Raw genomic sequence first — 20,755 nt, 5'->3', positions numbered from 1 at the left:
TAAGGGAGAAACCCTTGAGAAATCACCAGATTGAAGCCTTATGTATATTTGTACACAAATGGAAAGAGAAGGGGTTGAGTCATAGGGCTCGACTTCATTATGAATAATCCATGTGAAGAATCCCAAGATGAAACGCTAATAACGATAAGATCATAACATATATGCTCATGCCGTGAGGAGGTTAGGACACATAGATTTGTGAAGACACCCACATTGTAAGTGCCATATGCCCAAGACCCATGTCCATGTGCAAAGGCAGAGACATCCAAGCCAACGATGGGGAGGTAGTATGGTGATTGGATGACCCTGGAGGTTCTTCCCCAGAGGTTTCAAATGGAGCATGGTAAAAGGGTATCATCCCTGGGATGTTGTGGCAGTGGGGCCTGTTTCCCAATGCATAAATCGGAGGAAAAAACCCTCCAAATCGCATGCAATGGGAAGCCATGAATGGTTGGGGATTCAAAGGTATGTGGGACCCCACCCATGTGGGCGGTGTGATGATGGATGATTTCACCCCAAACCGTAGAATATTTGGATGAAGAGCATGATAGAGTTGCCGAGATCTACTACCCTATGTGGCTTGGCATGTGGAGCCATGTTCGATGAGGATAAGATCTATGTGGTGTGAATGTGGTCAATTACTAGTCAAGGGGGAGGCTAAGCCCAAGTGCAGAGTTGGCACTACTAATGCAACTTGGAAGGAATACACTGGAAGTTCAGTAAGGAGTAGTAGGAAAACTCTCTAGGGCTCACTACAGTGGGTTGTTGTGGCCTATGGGGGGCCCACACCCGTAACACTTTTCATATAGCACATATGTGTGATTAGTTGGGTCACACCTGCTGTATAGTGGGTATTACGTGACCAATATGGACGTGTCACCAACTGTGGTAACACTGCCATATGGCAAAAAGGGATCGACTAAGATTTCCATGTTGGGACCACGCGTACACTACATGCTTTATCCCCACATTGTAGGTTGGTGAGTTGGCACTAACTAAATGGATAATCTTTGGATGGCCATATCTTTAGATCCAAGAGTTCAATTGGTGAAAAAATTATATTATCGAAATCATCTCGATGAGACGAACATGATGGTATCATTTGTTTTGAGTTTCTTGAAAGTAAAAGAAAGTGAAAATTTTGGACCTTATTTCCATAATTGGACAATGGAGATCGAGTCATCTTGGTAACTACCTCTTACCAACCTTGGTTGGGGCTAGGGAAAGTAGGGGGTATGTTAAAGAAGTGCTTGTTCCTTGCTCGAATTCCTAATTGAATGGAATATTTGGTCATTAATTTTATGTTTTGTGAGACTAATTTTAATGAGTAAGTGGCTAAAATTATTAGTCTCCATTGGGATAAAGTGAAACCATCCACAAATACCATGAATAAGGATAGCATGACTAGATATTATATTATATTGTACTATATTTTTAAGACATTTTGAAACAATAAAATATTAATTTAGAAAAAATATTGTATTTTTTATATTAATAGTTTAAAAATATATAAATTTTATTATTATTAATTTTAAAACTATTTATCATACTAAATTAGCTTGAAAATATTTTTAGAAAAATATGAAAATTATTTTTTATTATTATATTTATTTATAAAGAAAAATTAACATTTTACAATTTTATTATATAATAAAATTTAATTTTGTTAAATATTATATTTTAAATTTATAAGATTTTGAACAAATAATAAGAGGATGTATATTTAAGAAATTTATAACATTAAAATCACTTATTGAAAATAGAAGAATTACCCATCACCGTAAATGAAAGAAACATATAATCATGACAAACATAAAAGCTTAAACTTTTTTCTATATAATTATGTAAATAATTAGAATTAAAATATGTGAACTGAATAAGAGTAAATTTTGCCATACACTATAATGTACCGGCCGAGTGATATGAGGAAAAAATAAAATTTTAACTTATGGCACAGATTGTTTTTTAATTTTACATTTACATCGCGTCGCTTATTTCTTTGGAATCGCCGTGTGAAAATCGACACAGCGTGTCCTCAGTGTCCTCTTCTAAGTCGGCATATCGAATTTGGTGTCCCATGTATCTGCAAGTTCTTAATTCTCCTTGAAACAATTATCTCTGAATATCGACACTTTGTGTTGTCCATCGAGCTACTCATCACTTTGCCACTTCTACACTTTGTGAGTCCTCTTACCTTATCCATTATTCAGACACGCAGCTGCCCTTGTGAGTCCTCTGACTTTATCCATTATTCAGACACGCAGCTGCCCTTGTGAGTCCTCTGATTTAACTTCTCGGTATATTTGGCGTTCTGATAAAGTCACCCCAAAAAGTTTTATACCTTCCGTGGTCGTGGTCGCGGTCGCGGTCGCAGAATCGAGACACGATACTTCTTTGTATTCGGGGGTTTCTAGTTCTTTTGCTGCGGAGGGTCCAAGCGGTTTGATATGAGGGCTTCCGTCGCCGGAATTAATGGAGTTGTGCAAGTTGAGATACAGGTCCATGCTTGGCAATCCGCCACGATTAATGTCAGTTTGTTTGGTGGACGATTCCGAGCAATGAAAAGGAAGCGCGACGTAAAGAGTAGTTATAGGAATAGGGGACCACAGGGCATCCGCATCACCGACTTTGTTGACAAGTGGGGTGATGGATTTGGAACTGAATGGTTGGATGGTATCGAAATTTTTAGAAGTGGGCCAGAAGAGGGTCATCCATTGGGCATTATAAGCGATCCCGGCCTGGTTTCCAGAATTGAACGGATCCAAGGAAGACGAGCAATTGGTCCCTTTCCACTTGGAGTGGTGGCACTGTGGACTGGCTCCAAATTGGTGCTTACCTGCTGGCCTGCGTCTCCAGCTTATGTAGAGGTGATGAGATTGAGTCAATCCTCTGTGAAACGAAACAATGTCCTCGGCCTCCAGTTTCTTTTCCTTCACGAACCGACTCCACCCCTTGGTCAGGAGGTAGCTCTGGCTGCTGTTCCGGTACGAGTAATGAAATCTCCAGACTTTCCCCATGTTATCTGCGAAATTCAGGAGTAGTCCATTCTCGCTGGAATTGACGTCCATGGGAAAATACTTCTCCGCTTGTTGCTTGGGAATCACCAGGCGATTCAGTTTTCCCACGTCGCTGGGTGTGAGGGCCTTATCGAAAAGGTGCTCTTTGTTTTCTTGACACACGCTTATCAGGCCGTACTGAACCTCCCCCGACGCCTCGGCCTTATCCGTGCCCGACTGAGCTGCTCTCATCGTCATCTCTTCGTCATAAGTGTGCTTTCGGAGCATCTGTACGATTTCTTCCTTGCTGTGCTCTCTCATGAATCTCTCTTCCTGATCGCGGCTTCCCACCGAACTAAAATTGGTTATGGCCTCCCGCCCTCGGACCTTGAGAGCCGCTCGGTCGTAGGCCCTGGCAGCTTCCTCTTCACTGCTAAACGTTCCCAACCACACGCGCTGGTGTTTCTCGTAAATCTGAGCTGCCCATCGCCCGTTAGGCTGCGGAACGACCCCCTTGTATTGCGATGAGCGCAGCCTCCGAACTTGCTTTACCTCTACCGACATTGAATACATTCTCGGATCCCCACACCGCTCTGACTCTCCGCCAGATCCGGTTACAGCAACCAATCCGCTCCCCGTTCTGTCCAGTGCTTGCCGGTTCTTTTCGATAGATTTTGTGTATGGAACAGCGTCATGCTTCGGCCGTCCTCCGTTCTTTGAGACGGTCACAGAAAAGTTCAATTCCTCCGTCATCTCGCTAGCCAGCTCATTGTCTTGCTTATCTTCCGTGGTCTCGCCCTTCATTGACTTGTTCTTCGTCCTCTCTTGAGCTCGATATCTAGCAGACTCTTCGCAGTCGAGAGCAATGGAGGGGCTGGATGCACAACCATTCTTCTCGTTACAAATCGTTGATCCCATTTTCACCTCCTCAGCGCAGTGCGGCAAGCTTAACGCCAGGTCTGAAGAATCTATATCCGACCACCAGAGCCTAAGCGTAGCGGCAGCCCTCTTAGCTCCTTGCGCATTCATAAAACATTAGACAGCAATTCACAGTTTCCTACAACAATCGATATAACTGATGGGGGTTCTCTTCACATACCCTGTAACCAACAAGAGCCGTGGACATTACCGTTCCTGCTGACAGTTATAAAAGACAATAGTTAAGCATAAGAATCTTTCTAAAAATTTTGCAAAACTAAGAAGAGAAGTGATTCAGCCTCATCTTTGTTTGAGAGGATATGGTAGATGGGCGGAGTGCACATAGAGATATATGTACACAACATAACCAGTGATAAGGAAATTGCAAAGACAGTGCCTACCGCTGTTTCATTGGTCAACTCTTCCAAGATACAAAAACTTCACAATTCTCGGGGCAATCACCGGATTCTGATGGCCATGTCAAGTTTGACAAATAATGTGTGCGGTTTAATCTATTATATACAACCCACTTGCAAAGTCTTTACCTTGGACTTGCCCGGGACCCATCTTTTTTTCATTCTTTTCCTCAAGATTTTACTCAAGTTTTGATATTCGAGTGTTTTCCGATAAACTTTTACTCGAGTTTTAATAAGGAAGTTTCCCTTAGCTGGCCCCGAAGTTGAAGCTTCCCCGGCATTTCAAATTTAGTTAAGTGGTCAAGAATTTTTTTAATGATTGTTATTTGTTTTTTTATGCCTCTTATGTTATATGTAATTTTAATTTTGTGTGATGCTCATTGATCATTAGATATAAAGCACTCTCAATCATTTTATGCTTTCCATATGTTGGATAAAACTGTCATCAATATGATTTTTATAGGGGTGTGAGTTTAGTATTTCAAATTAATTTGGATACAAAACTTTTGCTATTACATTTTGCAAAAAGGGATTTTTTTTAATAGAAGCTTGTTAAATCGTATTAATATCAATTTCTGTTTTGTGTGAAATAATGTAAAAATGTTGTATATATAAATAAAAAGGAAAAACAAAACCATGAAAAATGGTTGAGCAAAAATGAATTTATCAATAAAATTGGTATGCTTTTCTCTTCTTTTTAGCCAAGAAATATATTCATCATTAAAAGAGAATCAAAGATATTTATCATTAAAAGAGAATCTGTTATAATTATGGAACAAAGTTAAAGAGTACAAATCTTCAAATTTAGGGCTTAAAACTATTTATTTAGGTCACAATGGTTAATAAAAGTGTAGAGCATTCCCTTGGGCAATCTCTAGGGATTGGCTTCCTCCCCTTCTAACCCAAAAAACTTGTAAATTGTTTACTAAAAAATTATGATAGGTAATTTAAATTATTAAACATCAAAATTCAAATTATTTTTACTTACCACTTTCCAGTTTAAATTATTTTTACTTATCACTTTCTATGTTTATAATTTTTTTTCTATGTAATTCATGATTTTAAAAAGTGACTGCTACTTCCATGAAATATTTGTATTTGACAGATCTATATATTTGTAAACAGATTTATCTAAAAAATCATATATTGACAATGCATTCATATGTAATTTTTGTTTTTCTTTACCATGAATTAGCATATCTTAACATTCGCACTATTCGAGAATCCATATATATATATATATATATAATGTCAAAGGCATATATTATGAATGGTTTACAAAACTCAAGATTAACTATGATGGCTGATGATTTTATCGTACCCAACCTTAATGGCCTCCACAGATTCATTAAGTCTTGACATACCTTTCTGTACATGTTAATAAATCTCCTCGAAGGTGATGACTTCTCTTCATTTGCTAACTATACGTGTTTGGCTTACATTAATTTTCTAATTAAAAGCTCGGTTGGACTGTTGTCTAATGGGGGCTAGCTGCCAGTCATTATTTCTTCGAATTCCATGTGGTGCTTGCAGCATCGTCCAATCAGAGGGTTTGATACGACGACCCACCAGGAATCGAGGTGTTATGCTAACGACTCGGTGACCTGCCTCCCTCCTTTGGTCATTCGGCTTGGTCAGGGTATTAGAAACTTGCTTTGCAGAACCCTAGCTCCACCGGGGTTACACTCATTCATTAGGACCTTGCTTCTCCAACTACACGCAGTCTAGCTTTCATTTGGAGCTTCAAGATCCATAGGAGTTGTGGCCATATGCTCTCCACTGCTAATGTATTGTTGTTTATCATATGCAGGTGAGGTTGTTTTACAGTGACTTGTTTTTATTTACAGTTCCAGGTTTAGTTTCCTCTTTTCACTTCGTACTTTTACCTACCGGACATAACTAATAGAGGGCTTTTAATCTTCATCTACAGACACGGTGACTGCTGCAAACTCTGATTCCCTTGGCGCTGAGGATAATGATTCTCTCAGACTCTTGAAAGGTAAGTTACCAAGTTTAGGTTTGATCCTCTTCGAATGATCTATAATTTTCTTTTCCACGTTGATTAATCACCACGAATTTTTGGTGCAAGGTAGCCTCTGTCCATTGGAAGTTGGATGTGTGTGCCCAAGTCCAAAACACCTAACGACGAGAGGACCTGAGCTTCGTCATAAAAGAATGGAAGGGTATGAACGCCTCGCTGGAACTTGGTCTGTGTGCCTATTGTTTTCTGAAATCCACTAATATTTCCTTTAGCAGATAGTTATGGGTGTGAAACCCTTGCTATAATAAGCTTTGAGCCCTTGTAGATGGACTGGGCTTCGATACTTTTCTTGTTGACAATTATGTTATTTAAGGGTTAGTACATCCACCCGGTTGTATGAAAAACTTAATTATAAGGTGGTCTTAATGGGCACAGTTAAATGGTATCACTCTTTTGCATACATTGTATTTTATTAACAGGGTTTACTGGTCGTATTGAGCTTGTTCTTTTCAGAGATTAACTATTGAACAATGTCTTCTTTTAAATTGAATTATGGTTCCGCATGGCATGTTTAATTGTTCTCCTTAAGTTCTTTACCAAGTTCTAAACCCTCCTTTACCAGAACATCATTCTTCAGTGTCAAAACAGCACTGGCCGAAGGAATCAATCTAGGAAAAAGTCGTAGTTTGCTTCGGCGGCAAAGTTGAATCCCCTGGAACTTGTTTTAGTTTATTTTCTGTGGATTAATCAACCCAAGTTTGTAGACTTGGCTTCCATTCCCTTGAACTGGAAGTGTTATTAAACAAGGGTTTTATTAATTAATCACCTCTTTCTGATTGTTTGGAAGCTTCCACGACTATACCATGTCTATTCCTACTTTGAAAATGGGTTATGCAAGCACAATATCTATCGTATCTTATTGGTTTTCAGAGATTGATTTCCAGAATATGTTATTAAAATCCTAGTTTACCGAGGAACAATTTTAGTATTCTACTTTCGTGTAAAGTAACCTCTTTTCCTATTGATGTAAGGTTTTCATTGATTATGTTAGGAAACCAGCTCACAAAAAGATAGAAACAATAGATCAACGCCTTAGAATTCAGTCTCTTTGAGGGGGAAACCTCCTTTACATTACACAAATGAACAATTCTTGGATGATACAAATGACTAAACCTCCCTTCTATATATAGGAGTCTAAGGGGTCACAATATAATCAAGCCGACATAACAGTAATAACATAAGGGCACAAAAATAACAATAGTGGGTTTCTATGGGGCATACTAATAACAATATGGGGACAATAGGGGCAGAGTAATAACAATAAGGGATACAATGACAATAGTAATGGGGAAATCAAGTGCTAGTATTATGGGGGCCTAACATGCCCCCCTCCTTCCGAAAAGCGTTGTCCTCAATGCTTGAGTAGTTTTGGATGCTTCTGTATAAAATTCTTATCCTCCCATGTGTAATATTCAGCGGATAAGTTCTTTCACTTAATGAGATACTCTGAAATTGATCGATTTCGTAGCTGCCGAGTTCTTGTTTCTGTGACTGCTTCCGCTTCCAATATGATTTTTCCTTCCTCGTCAAGTTATGACAATATTGTTTGAATTGGGATTTTGTCACCTATAACCTTCTTTAAACATGAAACATGGAAAACTTGGTGCACTCGGGAAGCTGCATGAAGCTCCAATTTGTATGCCATAGTACCAATCTTTTGCAACACCTTATACAAACCATAATAATTTGGTGATAATTTATTATCCTTCTTGGCTTGTTTGAAGGAAATTTGCTTATGCGGTTGTAGTCGTAGGAATACCCAGTCACCTACATCAAAACTTCTTTCGCTGCAATGTTGATCTGCCTGTTGTTTCATTTTATTCTGCACCAACGTGAGTTTATCTTTTAAGAGTTGGAGAACTTGTTGATGCTCGATGTGATGTTCCATTGCTTGAACCTTAGAATTTTCTCTTAAATATCATGTGATGGATGGTGGATGATATCCATAAAGCGCCATAAATGGGGTCATTTTTGCTGCAGTATGGAAGGAAGTGATATACCACCATTCAGTCAAAGGCAACCATTTGACCCATTGTGTCTGTTTAACAGATACAAAGCAACGAAAATATCCTTCCAAACATTTGTTTACTATCTCAGTTTTCCCATCATATTGAGGATGATAAGGTGAGCTATGAGCTAACTGAGTACCGACACAAGAAAATAATTCTGTCCAAAAATTTCCAGTGAAAATGGGATCTCTGTCACTTACAATAATCTTTGGGTTTCCATGTAGCTTTTGAATTGTTTCCATAAATGCAGTAGAAATTGTAATGGCTTTAAATGGATGTGATAATGCACAAAAGTGTGCATACTTGGTAAGTCTGTCAACTACCACCATGATGACACTCTTTCCCTCGAACTTGGGTAAACCTGTGATAAAATCCATTGAAACCTCCTCCCAGCGTTGGCTTGGAATGGATAAAGGTTGTAATAGACCTTGGGTCTTAATTGTTTCAACTTTATTTTTTTGGAAAACCAAACATTCCGCCACAAACTTTTGAATATTTGATTTAAGGCCATCCCAAAAAAATTCCTTCTTAACCCTGTGGTAAATTTTTAAAAATCCTGAGTGCCCTCCTAAGAGAGAAGTGTGCAATTCCATAAGAATCTTTTGTTTGAGTTGGTAATTCTTACATAAGTATAAGTGATCTTTGTACCATAACGAATCATTTTTCCAGCTAAATGTATCAGATGTACTGGGATGTTGTTGTAACTTTCGAATGAGTGCCAAACTTTTTTGTCATTCTTCCATTCCTCCCTTGCTTCGTTTATCCAATTTGGTTGGATAATAGAAATGGCACACAACAATGCTTCCACATCCTCTTCCTTTCTTGAGAATGCATCTGCCACAACATTTTGCTTCCCTTTTTTGTAGATAATTTCAAAGTCATAACCCATCATCTTTGTGATCCATTTTTGTTGCTCTTCAGAGGATAATCTTTGTTCTAAAAAGTATTTAAGACTATCATGATCCATTTTTACCTTAAAGTGTCTTCCCATTAGGTAGGGTCGCCATTTCTTAAGTGCATGTAGTATTGCCAACATTTCCTTCTCATAAGTAGCTTTGTGTAAATACTTTCCCTTGTTTGGATGACTTTCGAAAGAAATGGGTCTTTCATCTTGCATTAAAACAACACCAATTCCATTTCCTGAAGCATCACATTCCACAATAAAGGTTTTTGTGAATGTGCTTGGCACATTGCCACTTTAAGATGTTCGAAGGCCTTTGTTGCTTCTAGAATCCATGAAAATGCATCTTTCTTCAATAATGTTGTTAGAGGTGCTGCTATTCTCCCATAATTCCTAACAAACTTGCAATAATACCCTATCAACCTAAGAAATCGTCGTAGATGTTTTATGGATGTGGGGATTTTCCATTCCTTAATAGCTTTAATTTTGCTAGGGTCTACCTTAACACCTTCATGAGATACAATATGAATGAGATATTCCACCTCTTGTACTCCAAAGAAACATTTGGAGCTTTTTGCATATAATTGTTTCTCCTTCAATAGTTTGAGCACCTTGTCAACATGTTCAACATGATCCTTCCAAGACTTGCTGTAGATTAGTATATCATCAAAAAATACTAACACAAATTTTCTAAGGAAGAGTTTTAAAATGGAATTCATCAAACCTTGAAATGTAGAAGGTGCATTGGTAAGGCCAAAATGCATGACCAAAAATTCATAATGACCCTCGTGAGTTCTAAATATTGTTTTTGAAATGTCTTTAGTCTTCATTCTGATTTGATGATATCCTGAACGAATATCCAACTTGGTGAAGTAAATTGATCCATGCAATTCATCCAATAATTCATCAATGACAGGAATGGGAAATTTATCTTTAATAGTGAGCTTGTTGAGCTCCCTATAATCCGGACACATGCGCCATGATCCATCCTTCTTGTGCACCAATACTATTGGAGTAGAGAAATAACTTTGACTAAGTTGAATTATACCAACCTCTAACATTTCTGCAACCATACGTTCAATTTCACTCTTTTGGGCATAGGGATCTCTGTATGGCCTGATGTTTGGAGCAACACTTCCTGGAATCAAATGAATAGCATGATCATTATCACGAATATGTGGGAGACCTTTAGGAGTCTCAAATACCTTGGAATGATTGTCCAAGACTTTTTGGAGATCTGGAGAGATAGATGATTTTGATGTGGGAACCTCTTGCGAACATAATTGTGCAATTACACCTCGTTGTTCCTTCTTTAGAAGCTTTGTCATACCGTTAGAGCTGATTATCTTTTTTTATTTCCCTGCAACACCCCTTAATTCAACTTTCTTTCCTTCCGCACGAAATTTCATGAAAAGCTCTTGAAAATTAAAAGCTATTGTACCCAAGGATTGTAGCCATTGGACTCCTAGTACAACATCAGCACCACCCATTGGAATGGAAAGCATTGGGATATTCAATACATATTATCCTATGGATAGCTTGATATTATGGCACTTTCCAGAGCAATTTATGGTTCCTCCACTTGCAACCATCACTTGACACTCTGGTGCTGGATATAGGAAGCAATTCAATTCCTTTGCTATCTTATAATGAATAAAATTATGGGTACTTCCCGAATCAATCAACACTATTACCTTTTTCTTCTTGATGTGTCCTTCTATCTTGATAGTTTGAGGAGTGGTAATTCCAACCAATGCATTACAAGATATGGTCAGATTCATTTCTTCTTTATCTAGGGTTTGTTCCTGGAGTATATCCTCTTCTTTTGACATTTCTTGTTCCTTTTCTTCCTCCTCTTCACAATCTATGTAGAATAATTTCTTCTAAGCACACTTATGACCTTTAGTGTATTTGCTGTCACAACTGTAACAAAGCCCTTTTGCTCTTTTTTCTTCCAATTGTTGTGGTGTCAACCTTGTAGGTTGTGGAAGGCTAGGGGAAACAATACTTCCATCTTTATAGTTGTGAGTGGTAGGCTTCCTGGTTGCCATAATTTTGCTTTCCATTTTTCTTGCTAACCCGAATGCCTTCTCCAATGAATCAGGTTCCCAAAGGAAAACTTCACGTTGGATATTATCCTTTAAAGTCCCTATGAACACATCAATCCTATGCTCCTCTAGAATATCTTTTACCCTTATGTTCAATTTTTGGTAGTCCTCAATGTGCTCCATCATTGAACCCTTTTGTTTGAGATTTATCAATAGGCTAAAAAAGGTGTTTCTTTTTGTATCCTTATAATGTCTATCATTTCTTCCATAAAAAATGCCCAAGTGACAATTTGTTTACGAGAGAAAAGCCAGCGATACCATACAAACTGGTTTGGTTCCAAATATAAAGTTTAAATACGTACCTTTTGTGTGTTTTGCACATTATGGAGATCGAAAAATTTCTCCATCTGTAGTATCCATGTTCCGGGATCCCTTCCGTCAAACTTCCCCATATCAATTTTTGTAACATGGTGGGTCTTCAATCCAACATTAGAGTCTATGAAATCAAGATTAACATTTCTTTTCTTCTCATCATGAGTTTCCTTTACTACCCTTTCACCATTAGTGACCATTTCTTGTAGCAACTTATTCAAATTTATCTTTAGTTCTTCCATCTTAGCGTCCATGCCATTCAACTTAGCGTCCATGCCATTCATCTTAGCTTCCACGCCATTCATCTTGGCTTCATTTAACTTTCGTGAGAGTGAAATTTGTTGTACTTGGTCTTGTAATTTTGATAAATCATGTTTCATTTCTTCCTCTTCTTCACAAGTCATGCTAGAGCTTTCAGGTTGCTTACTAGGTGTTTCCATTTTCTTTCTTCGGGGCATTAATTAATGCTAATAATTCTTCACTATTCCCTTTGAATTCCTTCAAACTAATTTTTCAAACCAATCTTATGAAAAATTAAAAAAAAAACTACACACCCTTTTTTTCACTTTGTAAGAACTCGATATTGAATCTATTGTATCTCTGTAACTGTGGATCTCGAATATCTAAAATCTTGTCTTGCGGTAGCCCTTTGAGTCCTCTTTCTAACCCCACAAGTTTGATCAAGATTGGATTCTCCAAGGAAGAGTTATGCCAAATCTCCCACAGTGACCTGATTATAAACTAGTTCAATAGAGTGAACTTGTACGACGTGCCACGTGTGACTATTTTGACCTTAGTACCTGAAACTAATATATAGAAAACTAAAGTCCGTCCTCTTTCTGAAAATTTTTACGAAATTTCAGTCTGATGCTCAAAACAAAAGTTATGATAATTTTCCCCAGGTCACCTGTTTGGAATGTAATTCGGGAGTCTACAAAAACCTTAAATTACTCAGATCATATCTCTGCAAATATAGCGAGACAAGCTCTGAAATTCAGACCTGAAGTTCAAAACAATTTCAGCTCAAATGGGTTTTTTTGTAGCTTTCGAAACATCTCAGAAAAATGTTATAGTGAAAATTCCACGATGACCTTTTTCGAGCAGAGAAACCCTAGAATCCAAAGCTCTGATACCAAATGTTAGGAAACTAGCTCACAAAAAGATGGAAAAGATAGATCAACGCCTTAGAATTCATCCTCTTCGAGGGGGAAACCTCCTTTACATTACACAAATGAACAATTCTTGGATGATACAAATGACTAAACCTCCCTTCTATATATAGGAGTCTAAGGGGTCACAATATAATCAAGCCAACATAACAGTAAAAACATAAGGGCACAAAAATAACAATAGTGGGCTTCTATGGGGCATACTAATAACAATATGGGGACAATAGGGGCATAATAATATCAATAAGGGATACAATGACAATAGTGATGGGGGAATCACTAGTATTATAGGGGCCTAACAGATTACACAGTCTTTAAGTTACACATGCTTCCATGCTTATATATATATATATATATATATATATATATATATATATATTCATTTCCTGTCAAGAATATTCATGTACTTAAACTGGTTCATATAGTCCTTACAATCTTGTTTTTATTGCCAGAATACAGTTACTGTAACTAGACTGTTTAAGCTATTCCTTCCCGTAGCATTCGTTATTCTCTGTTATAACCCCAATAACTTCTAAGCCACTATTTGAAATTAGTTATCCAAGTTAACTGCAACAGAGTAAATGCAAACAAAGTAATAGTACTCAGATTAAGTGTCAATACTTCATCCATCTAATTCATACTACTAGCAGATAATATTAACAGGCATGCATTAATTCTTATCTGCCAAATATATACTTTGATCAGATATTATTAGTAAATATGAATTTACTACGTGTATGCTAAATTCCTACTGCTAACAGATAATAATAATAGATATGCATATATTACTTATCTTCCACTGAAAGATCAATTTACTGCCAGATGAATCCTCTCCACCCTTCCAATGAGAATTTGGCAATTACGTCCAACAATCTCCCCCCAAGCTCCTCTTTATCCTTCGGATCAGTTTCTCAAGGCAGCAGTTCTATTGCTTCGGCCTCAGGACCCCAAGTCTAGCCTGCAATTCCTTTCTTCCTCCAAGGAAGATAATCTTAAAAGGGTTTTCCCACTGAACTCTCGTTCAGCTCAAGGAATCTTTCTTTACTTCTTTCTTTATACCCCCTTTCCCTTCCCCCTTTCTTCCCTCTTGTAAGAGAAAAGAAGGTAAGGGAATAAATGCTCCTAACTGATAACTGTCTGGTGAAAAGAGAGTTACTGAGGTTCATCGGTAATTTCTCAGATCTTTCATAGAGACAGTGTTAATGTTTCCATAACTTAATTATTATTCATTATTAATAACATCACAATAACTAATTGTTTATCAGTTTACTCAACCGTAATAGTAAAAAAAACGTGTCCAAAAGTAAATTAAAATCCTAGGGATGTCACATCTCTCCCCTCTTAGCAGAACACGTCCATGGTGTTCATTCTTCCATCTACTCCTGAAATAATCCAGGATATGCCTCCTGCATAAAATCTTTATCCTCCCAAGTGGATTCTTCCAGGCTGAAGTGCTTCCATTGCACTTTAACCTAGATGATAGCTCGCCTCCGCAATGTTACTTCTCTCTGATCGAGTATGTGTAGGGGCTCGACCAGAAATTCTCCTTCCGGCTCGACCTGCCACAAGTACAACTGTCATATAATTGACACACACATAAACATATATACAAATAACAAATAGATTTTGTCTATATATATATATATATATATATATACCTAAATCTCTTGCCAATTTATGATGTGCCTGGGGTCATACACATACTTCTTTAAAAGGGAAACATGGAATACATTGTGAACCCGAATGTGACTGGGTAGTACTAGTTGATAAGCCACTGGTCCTATTCTGTTTAGAATCTGGAAAGGACCACAAAACTGGGGGGCCAGATTGGCACATTTCCCCCATCTCAGTGTGCTTCGCTTTGGTTTAATCTGCACATATACATGATCTCCTACCTGGAACTCCCAATAGGTTTTTTTTTATTAGCATAAATTTTTTGCCTATCCTGAGCGGCCTTCAAATTTTTTTGGACCTTTTTCATGGTCCTTTCCATTTCCTCTAGCATATCCAGTCCTAATATCATTTTGTTCTCGGGACTGTTCTAGTTTGCAAGGATGGTACATTTTCTTCCATAGAGTACTTCAAAAGGAATCATTCTCAATGACTCATGATAGCCATTGTTGTAAGAAAACTCTACAAAATGTAGGTACTCTTCCCATTTCCCGAGTTGCTGCATCACGTACATACGCAACATGTCCTCTACCACTTGATTAACTCTTTCAGTTTTTCCATCGGTCTGGGGGTGATAAGTAGTGCTGAAGTGAATTTGTGTGCCTAACCCTGTGAACAATGCTTTCCAAAAAGCAGAGGTAAACTTAACATCCCAATCAGATATTATGACTCAAGGCATGCCATGCAGCCTGAAAATCTCTTTCATAAATATATCTACTATTTGGGCTATTTGGTATGTGGACTTGACAGGTATAAAATGGACAGTCTTGCTCAGTTTGTCTACCACAACCATAATCGAATCATTTTGTCTTTTTGATCGAGGTAAACCAGTTATAAAATCTAAGGTTATTGTATCCCATTTCCATTCAGGGATGGGTAAGGGATGTAGTAACCCAGTAGGATGTTGGTGCTCAGCTTTGACTTGCTAACATTCCAGGCATTTGGCTAAATATTTTGCAATGTCCTTCCTCATACTAGGCCAATAGTAATTTTTCTTGATAGCAGAAAAAAGCTTTTGATAGCCTGGGTGAGGAGCATAAGGACTTCTATGAAATTCATCTAACATAATTTGCTTTATTGACAATTGATTAGGAACATATATACGGTTTCTAAACATCAGCAAATTCTCAGAGTTAATACTGTACTCTTTTTTCTCTGTAGAATTTTGTGCAGATTTAACTTGTTTCCAGAGATAGCCATATTCAAGGTCCTTCTGAGCTTCTTCCTTTATTTTCTCAGCAAAATTGAATTCGACTTGACTAAATGAAATCTCGTAGATATGATGCAGCTTCCTACTTAATGCATCTGCCACTCGGTTCTCTTTTCCCTTTAAATGTTTGATTTCAAAATCAAATTCAATTAAGAATGTAGTCCACCGAGCTTGGAGTGCGTTCAAAGTGGGTTGGTTAAAAAACTAGTTAAGTTGTTGTGGTCTGTTCTGAACAAAAATCTTTTCCCCACCAAATAGTGTCACCATACTTTTAAGGCATGAACTACAATATTAACTCCAAATCGTAAGAAGAATATTTATGTTCATGCTCTTTTAACTTACGAGATTCGTAAGAAATTACCTTATCGTTCCACATTAAAACTCTACCTACACCCTCTTTACACACATCTGTACAGATTATAAATTATTCTTCAGGGTCTGGAATCTTCAATATTGGCACAATGGTGAGTAAATGCTTTAATTTTTCAAAACTTTCTTGACAGTCTCTGGACCACTTGAAACTTGTTACCTTTTTCTACAAGGAGGTAATTGGATAAGCGACCTTAGAAAACCCCCTTATAAATATCCTATAATAACCAGCAAGGCCCATAAAGGAGCGTATATTCGCAACATTGGTTGGAACAGGCCAGTTCCTGATGGAAATTTGGATGAATATATTTATATGGAACAACTAGAAGGTTTTGTACAAGTTCGCAAAAAAAGATTAGTTTGCAAGCTCAAGAAATCATTGTATGGCCTGAGGCAGTCCCCCAGGCAATGGTACAAGAAGTTTGACTCCTTCATGGTGAGCCATAACTTCACTAGAAGTGAGTATTATCATTGTGTCTACTTTAAAAATTTTAATGGCATATTCATTATCTTGGTCTTGCATGTTGACAATATGCTTATTGCGAGCAAAATCATGGAAGATATCAATAGGTTAAAGGCTCAACTTTCTAGGATGATTGATATGAAGGATCTTGGAGAGGAAAAACATATATTGGGCATGGAGATACATAGAGACAAGAAAAATGGAAATTTATGGTATCACAATAGGAGTATGTAGAGAAAGTACTTGAAAATTTTGATATGAAAAATGTGAAACCTGTTAATGTTTCATTAGCTTCCCATTTTAAGATTTCTTCGGGTTTGAGTCCAAGAACTAACGAACAAATAAGTATATGTCTCATGTACCATATGAAAATGTGGTAGGAAACTTAATGTATGTGATGGTATCTACAAGACCTGAAATTTCACATGTAGTTGGAGTTGTCAGCAGGGTCATGGAAAATCCAGGAGAAGAACATTGGTGAGCAGTGAAATGGGTGCTTCGGTATTTGAGAGGCACAAATGACCATTGTAGCATCTTTAATGGTAGTGAAGGTTCAGTCTATGGATATGTGGATGTTGATTATTCAAGTGATTTGGACAAGAGGAGATCTACTACAAGATATGTCTTTACTCTTGCAGGTGGAGCAATTAGTTGGATGTCAAAGCTTCAAGAAATCGTTTCTTTATGTGCTATTGAAGAAGAGAATATAGTTTCTTCAAATGTTTGTAAAGAAGCAATTTGGTTGAAAGGTATACTTGATGAAATTGGAAGGATGTAGGAGAAAGTTAATATATTCTATGACAATCATAGTGTTATTCATTTGGCTACAAATCCAGCTTATCACAACAAGACTAAGCAGATTGATGTAAGGTACCATTTTGTAATACATGTGATCACTAGAGGCAAAGTAACTCTCAAGAAGGTCCATACACAGGACAATCATGTAGACATGGTCACAAAGCCAATTTTAGTACAGAAGTTGTAATGGTGTTTGGCTTATCTTGGCTTGCAAAAGAGATGATGAATGGGCATGGGCAAGGGATTAGGAAAATTGTTATCAAGGTGGAGATTATTATATAATGACAACAATTGATGTTAACAATGTAATTATCAGAGTAAATTTAGTTTCACTGTTGAGGCAGTTGTGTAACTATAGGGAGTAATGTAAAGAAGTCTTTTTATTAAAATGGTGATTTCTCGAGAGGCTTGATGTAACTTGGAGAGTCATATTTTGACCTAAAGCAATAATAATTCCAATCCCTTGTCCTATGGAGGTTTCCTTGACACAATTTTAGGGTTTTACCATGTAAATTTTTTGTGTTTCTTGTTGTGTGATTTAGTTTCCAATTCTTGTGTATTTCTTTCTAGCAAAAATTTTAACAGGTTCAAATACTAACATTTATATCAAATCCAAAGATCAACTGACATACAATTGTTTTCAAGCCCATATAAGCATTCCATCCTCCACTTATCATTTCTCAATGCTATAATTCCAATTGAGCTAATGATTAATGTTGATTCCAAGATATTTGTTTCAAGGAACTTCCTCCAAATAGTTTTTTACTATCAATAAAATTGTCAACAATAATGTTTTTTATAAAAACAATTCAAAGTCATATTCATAAAAAATGTTCAAAGTGGTTAACAAAGTGTTTCCTTCTATAAAAGGTGATTTTGTCTATATGAAAAAGTTAATCACACTGTATAGAGCGATGTTACAAACATTCTTCAATTGAAGGAAAAAATAATATTTAAGTTTAAAATTTAAATTTTCTATAAAGTTTTGATGTTTAATTATAAATATTGATTTATTATGATTCATTGAAAAATATGTTTAAAAAGAAAAATTTAACAAAGGATTTCAAAGAAACCTTTAATATTAATGAAAATCAATTATGAATATAGGAATGAAAACTTTAAATATGATATGATGATAAATATCACATAGTGGAAAAGACCTATTAACATGCATTGTTTTCCAGAGATGAATGGCCACATTTTGCAAATGGTGCATATCATCAAATCAACATTTAACATGGATTATGATTATATGAATTGCCAACATTTTCTTACAGGATAATATTTTTTTGTGTGATTTTCTTTTTATTACAACATTATTTTTTGTATATTCCCTGATGGGGATGGGATAGATACTGACGGGGTTCAGGGGTGATCCTACCACCCTATCGAAGAGACGAACATTTATAATCAGGGGTTGTGGCTTGCCCCATGCATGCACAAGCATGTGAGGAACAAAGACAACCTTAAATACACAACGTGTGGAGGAGATTCTTAGTTTGAGCACCTATGCAAGAGGACAGTGATTGAGCAAGAAAGGGGGAGGAGTTGATGTCCCCATTGTAGGAGGGAAATTTTAGAGTTATTTCCAATTGTGGAGGGCCTTGTCTAAGTGTAGATAAAATTTCCCGAGAAATGGTTTGTAGAAATTTTAGAAAGCCATCTTGTGGTTGTGGGACTTTAGCTAGTTGTGTGGGATTAAGGTTGATAGGGGAGCGAAGAATTTTGAAGGAGCTACAGAGGTGGTAAACAACTGGTAGTTGTCGGTGGATATTGGTTCTCCCAACCCCTTTAGTATCGATCATCCTATTCATGGTATCTATGTGTTCCTTCCTTGTGTATGTTAATTGGTATGAAATTGCATGTATTAGCTCTCAATTTCTAGTTTTCTCTATGGTGAAATCTCCCTTTGACAGGTTGTTGGAGACCCTTCTTTTTAGTCTGCTTGTAAGTATTGTGTCTTGTACTCTTATGTGTGTTCCTATCGTCTTTTGTAATTTGTATAGAAAAGGTGGCTTTATCCTGGGCGGCGTAATAACCTTTGTCTAGGTGCGGTTTTTGTTTCGTGTATTGAGAGTTATAGGTTGTAATTTATTTTTTTTCTCAACTTTATTGTGTGTCTAGATTTCTCTAGTTTGTTCCTGTCTTGGGCATGTGTCTTAATTATGAGGATAGTGATTTTTTCTGATACTGGGTCTGGTTTAGCCTAATATAATTTACGTTCCTATGTCTCTGTGTATTTTTGCGAGAAGTCCAAGAGTGTCACCCTTGTGTGATATGTCGCCTATACAACTTATACCCAACAGGAGGTAGGTGGTGGCAAGGGTCCTCAAGGTTGAAACCAGACACAATCACATGCATAAGAAGTTGTTGGGGCTTTTCATGCAATTGTTCTCCTTACACACATCATGAAATTAGGAACTTAGAATTTGTGGTTAATGCAAAGTGGCAAGCCTTTTTCTGATTGTGAGATCTTTGAAGAGGTCTCCAAATGGGTTACTGACCCTAGTCACACATGGGGATGAAGGAAACAATATCTCAATTTTATAAAATTCCATTGGAAGATGAAGATATTTCTCGGCATGGTGTTAAAGGATAAATAGGTGGAAAGATACAATGTATTTTCCTGTTTGGATGAAATCAATAGAATATTAAGAAATCAATGTTTCTTTTTGGATAGACTTGATGCAAGGCTAGAACATTTGGAGGACCACATTCAAAGTGAATCTAATCCTCCTATTCCCCTTAGATATAGTAAAAATGACCTAGTTGTGAGAACACCTTTGGGAAAATTCCCCTATTGCAAACAATTGTAAACATTTCATGTATTTTGATTATAAACTAAAAGGCTTGAGAATTGGGACACAAATTCCATATGAGGAAGGAGATTTCTTGGGATTTGAAGGAGATTTGACTGGTTTCATGACAATTATTGAAGGGCCGGAAAGTTTTCCTTAAATAGACTAGTGTTATAAATTAAATAAGTGGGAAAGGAGGACAACAAATGTCATGCCTAGCTTGGATAATTCCATAATTCAAATAGGAAAAAATTAAGGACATGATGCACTAGAAAAAGGGACATGTGAATTCAGCCAACATGAGAGTGGGTCAGGGACCTGACACAACAGCCTCTGCACCACAACTCAGAAAATACAGAACCACTGGGACTAAGAAGGAAGTCAGGGTCGATAGAGAATATACACATGCACAACTAAGAATGGTTGCAACTTTATAGTGGAGATGATTATCACACTCCACACAAGGGAAAACAAGGATTCTCTTGGGGGGAATGACACCCCATGAACTAATCAAGAGAGGCATTCATTAAGAGGGAATTTGTAGGTAGTGAAGGGAGAAAAATAGAGAGAACGACA

The 20,755-nt window shown here is 37.1% G+C and overlaps 1 protein-coding gene and 1 long non-coding RNA gene across 2 annotated transcripts; one reads left to right on the top strand and one right to left on the bottom strand.

Annotated features, from left to right (window-relative positions):
- Positions 1-2,252: 2,252 nt before the first annotated feature.
- LOC149150623 (uncharacterized) lies at positions 2,253-4,298 on the bottom strand. Its single transcript, XM_089442876.1, has one exon. It carries the CDS (start codon positions 4,023-4,025, stop codon positions 2,253-2,255), a length of 1,773 nt encoding a protein of 590 aa, XP_089299002.1. The 5' UTR covers positions 4,026-4,298.
- Positions 4,299-5,892: 1,594 nt separating this feature from the next.
- On the top strand, positions 5,893-6,736 carry LOC149150622 (uncharacterized). Its single transcript, XR_016263012.1, has 3 exons — positions 5,893-6,140; positions 6,261-6,329; positions 6,424-6,736. It is a non-coding gene; the product is annotated as an uncharacterized LOC149150622 (long non-coding RNA).
- Positions 6,737-20,755: the final 14,019 nt, after the last annotated feature.

This window comes from Pinus tabuliformis, chromosome 9, assembly GCF_031772625.1.
Source record: "Pinus tabuliformis cultivar Carrire ecotype Pingquan chromosome 9, CPIR1, whole genome shotgun sequence".
Lineage (NCBI taxonomy): Eukaryota > Viridiplantae > Streptophyta > Pinopsida > Pinales > Pinaceae > Pinus > Pinus tabuliformis.
This window is presented reverse-complemented; position numbering and strand designations above follow the sequence as displayed.